Source organism: Sminthopsis crassicaudata, chromosome 4 (genome assembly GCF_048593235.1).
Source record: "Sminthopsis crassicaudata isolate SCR6 chromosome 4, ASM4859323v1, whole genome shotgun sequence".
Classification (NCBI taxonomy): Eukaryota; Metazoa; Chordata; class Mammalia; order Dasyuromorphia; family Dasyuridae; genus Sminthopsis; species Sminthopsis crassicaudata.
The window spans coordinates 444994372-444996316 of record NC_133620.1 but is presented as its reverse complement, the minus strand read 5'-3'; the positions used below and the strand labels follow the sequence as shown (position 1 = coordinate 444996316).

Genomic DNA, 1945 nt, shown 5'->3' with positions numbered 1-1945 from the left:
CTGTGTGTGTGTGTGTGTGTGTGTGTGTGTGTGTGTGTGTGTGTGTGTCCTAGAGAATGCTGCTATTGTGATAGACAACAGGGCTCAAAGGGAAAGGTGACCAGCTGACCCTGCATCAGGGAGAGATTTTAGTCATCTACCCTTGAAGTTGATTCTTCCTTAGAGGGACCACTGGTCTGACTCTGCTGATGTTACTCTTGGAGGGCTGCTTAGGGTGGGATTGGGAGAAAAATTTTTTTAGCTCTCTAATATTCATCCTTTTCTCTCCCTCTCTTGAGTTGTGGCCTCCTCCTCCTTTTTCCTCTCTTTATTTGGGATTCATCCATTACAATCATGTCCACTGGGGCAGTGTCATGTCCTGTTTCTTGATTGTTTTCCTTGACACTCCTTTTGGACACTTCAGCTAGAGAATAACCCATCCATAGTCTTCTCCTCATTCCAACATAACCTAAGTTCCTCCTACTGTAGAGATGGGCACTGTGAAGATTTCCTATAATACCCTTTCTCCCCATGGCAGAGGAGTATAAGGCTGGGCACCCGAGTCCTGATTAGTCATGAATCAAGAGGCTCAAAACAGAGCACCCCCAGAGTTAGCATCCCAGCAGCCCATCCATGGAAGTTCTTCAGCCCACCGGCCTGTTGCTACCACCTTCAGTGAGATCTGGTCAAAACGCCAGTAGCGGTCATCCCGGAAGAAAAGGATGGAGCCTTCGGACCCAGGCAGAGCCCCTTGGATCCCTGCGGGAACACCCCCCCAATCCCTTAAACCTCGGGGGTAGTAGGGTTCAATCTGCAGCTCTCCGTTAGCCAGTACATAGTAGCGAGGACCTTTGAAGAGCACAATCCGGTGTAGTGGTGGGAAGAAAAATGCAGCATCTGGGTGGCGAGGAAGTCCCCCTGCTCGGCATAGTTGGGGATAGCCCTTCAGCAATCTTGATCCCCGGAATCGCCAGCATCGACTCCCTGTGGGAACAGAATCAGGAGACAGAACTAGGATGGGCAGTGAGGTAAGGAGAGAGAGGATGGGGGGCAAAACATGGGATAGTAATGGAGGAAGGTCACTTTTAGGGGGTAGGACAAGGCTGGAATAGGATGGCGCCAGAGAAAAGAGCCATTGTGGCAATGTGACAGGGAATTACACTTTGCTTTTTCAAAGGTTATTTGCTCTCTCTATTCCCATCCCATTTTGGACTTCGTGGACATTAAAAGGAGTTATTTTCTTCCTTCCTTCCTTCCTTCCTTCCTTCCTTCCTTTCTGCTGAGGCACTTGAGGTTAAGTGACTTGCCCAGGGTCACATAGTCAGGAAGTATTAAGTGTCTGAATTCAGATTTGAATTCAAGTCCTCTGATTTCAGGGCTGGTGAGACCTAATTTTTAAAACTAGAAAGATTAGAATGCTGTGGAAGCAGTACTTCTAATCATAGGTCCTGGGATCAGTCAATAAATCACACTTATTAAGAACTCACCATATATATCTCAGACAACATGCTCTGAGTTTGCAGAGACAGAAAGAAACACTTCCTGCCTTCAAGGAAGCTCATGTTCCATATACTTTTACAAAATACACAAAATAGAAGCCCATTTTTATTTTTAGAGCTCATGGGGGATCAGAATCAAGAAAATGAATGGCCTTTAAACTAAGCTCTGAAGGATATTGGAAAATCTCCGATGCAGAGGAAAGAAGAAATGCATCTCAGATGTGGGGGACAATGTGTTGGAGAAATTGCAAGAAGTCTAATGTGAATGGATTATAGATTAAGTGGGCAGATAGAATGCCCACACAAGAGTCAGGAGGATCTGGGTTCAAACCTAGCCTTAGACACTCTGGGCAAACCACTTGTTTGCCTCAATTTCCTCATGTGTAAAATGAGCTGGAGAAGGAAATGTCAAACTACTCTTTGCCAAGAAAACCCCAAATGGGGTCACAGAGCCAGACACCACTGAG

General features: G+C 46.2%; 1 protein-coding gene across 2 annotated transcripts in view; it reads right to left on the bottom strand.

Annotated features, from left to right (window-relative positions):
* Window positions 1–306: 306 nt before the first annotated feature.
* MMP28 (matrix metallopeptidase 28) overlaps window positions 307–1945 on the bottom strand; it is a 29123-nt gene continuing 27484 nt past the window's right edge. For both annotated transcript variants that reach the window (XM_074263528.1, XM_074263527.1), the window contains exon 8: window positions 307–963. In XM_074263528.1, coding sequence (XP_074119629.1) covers window positions 569–963 — 395 coding nt within the window. In that variant the 3' untranslated portion in view covers window positions 307–568. The remainder of the gene's footprint in view (window positions 964–1945) is intronic.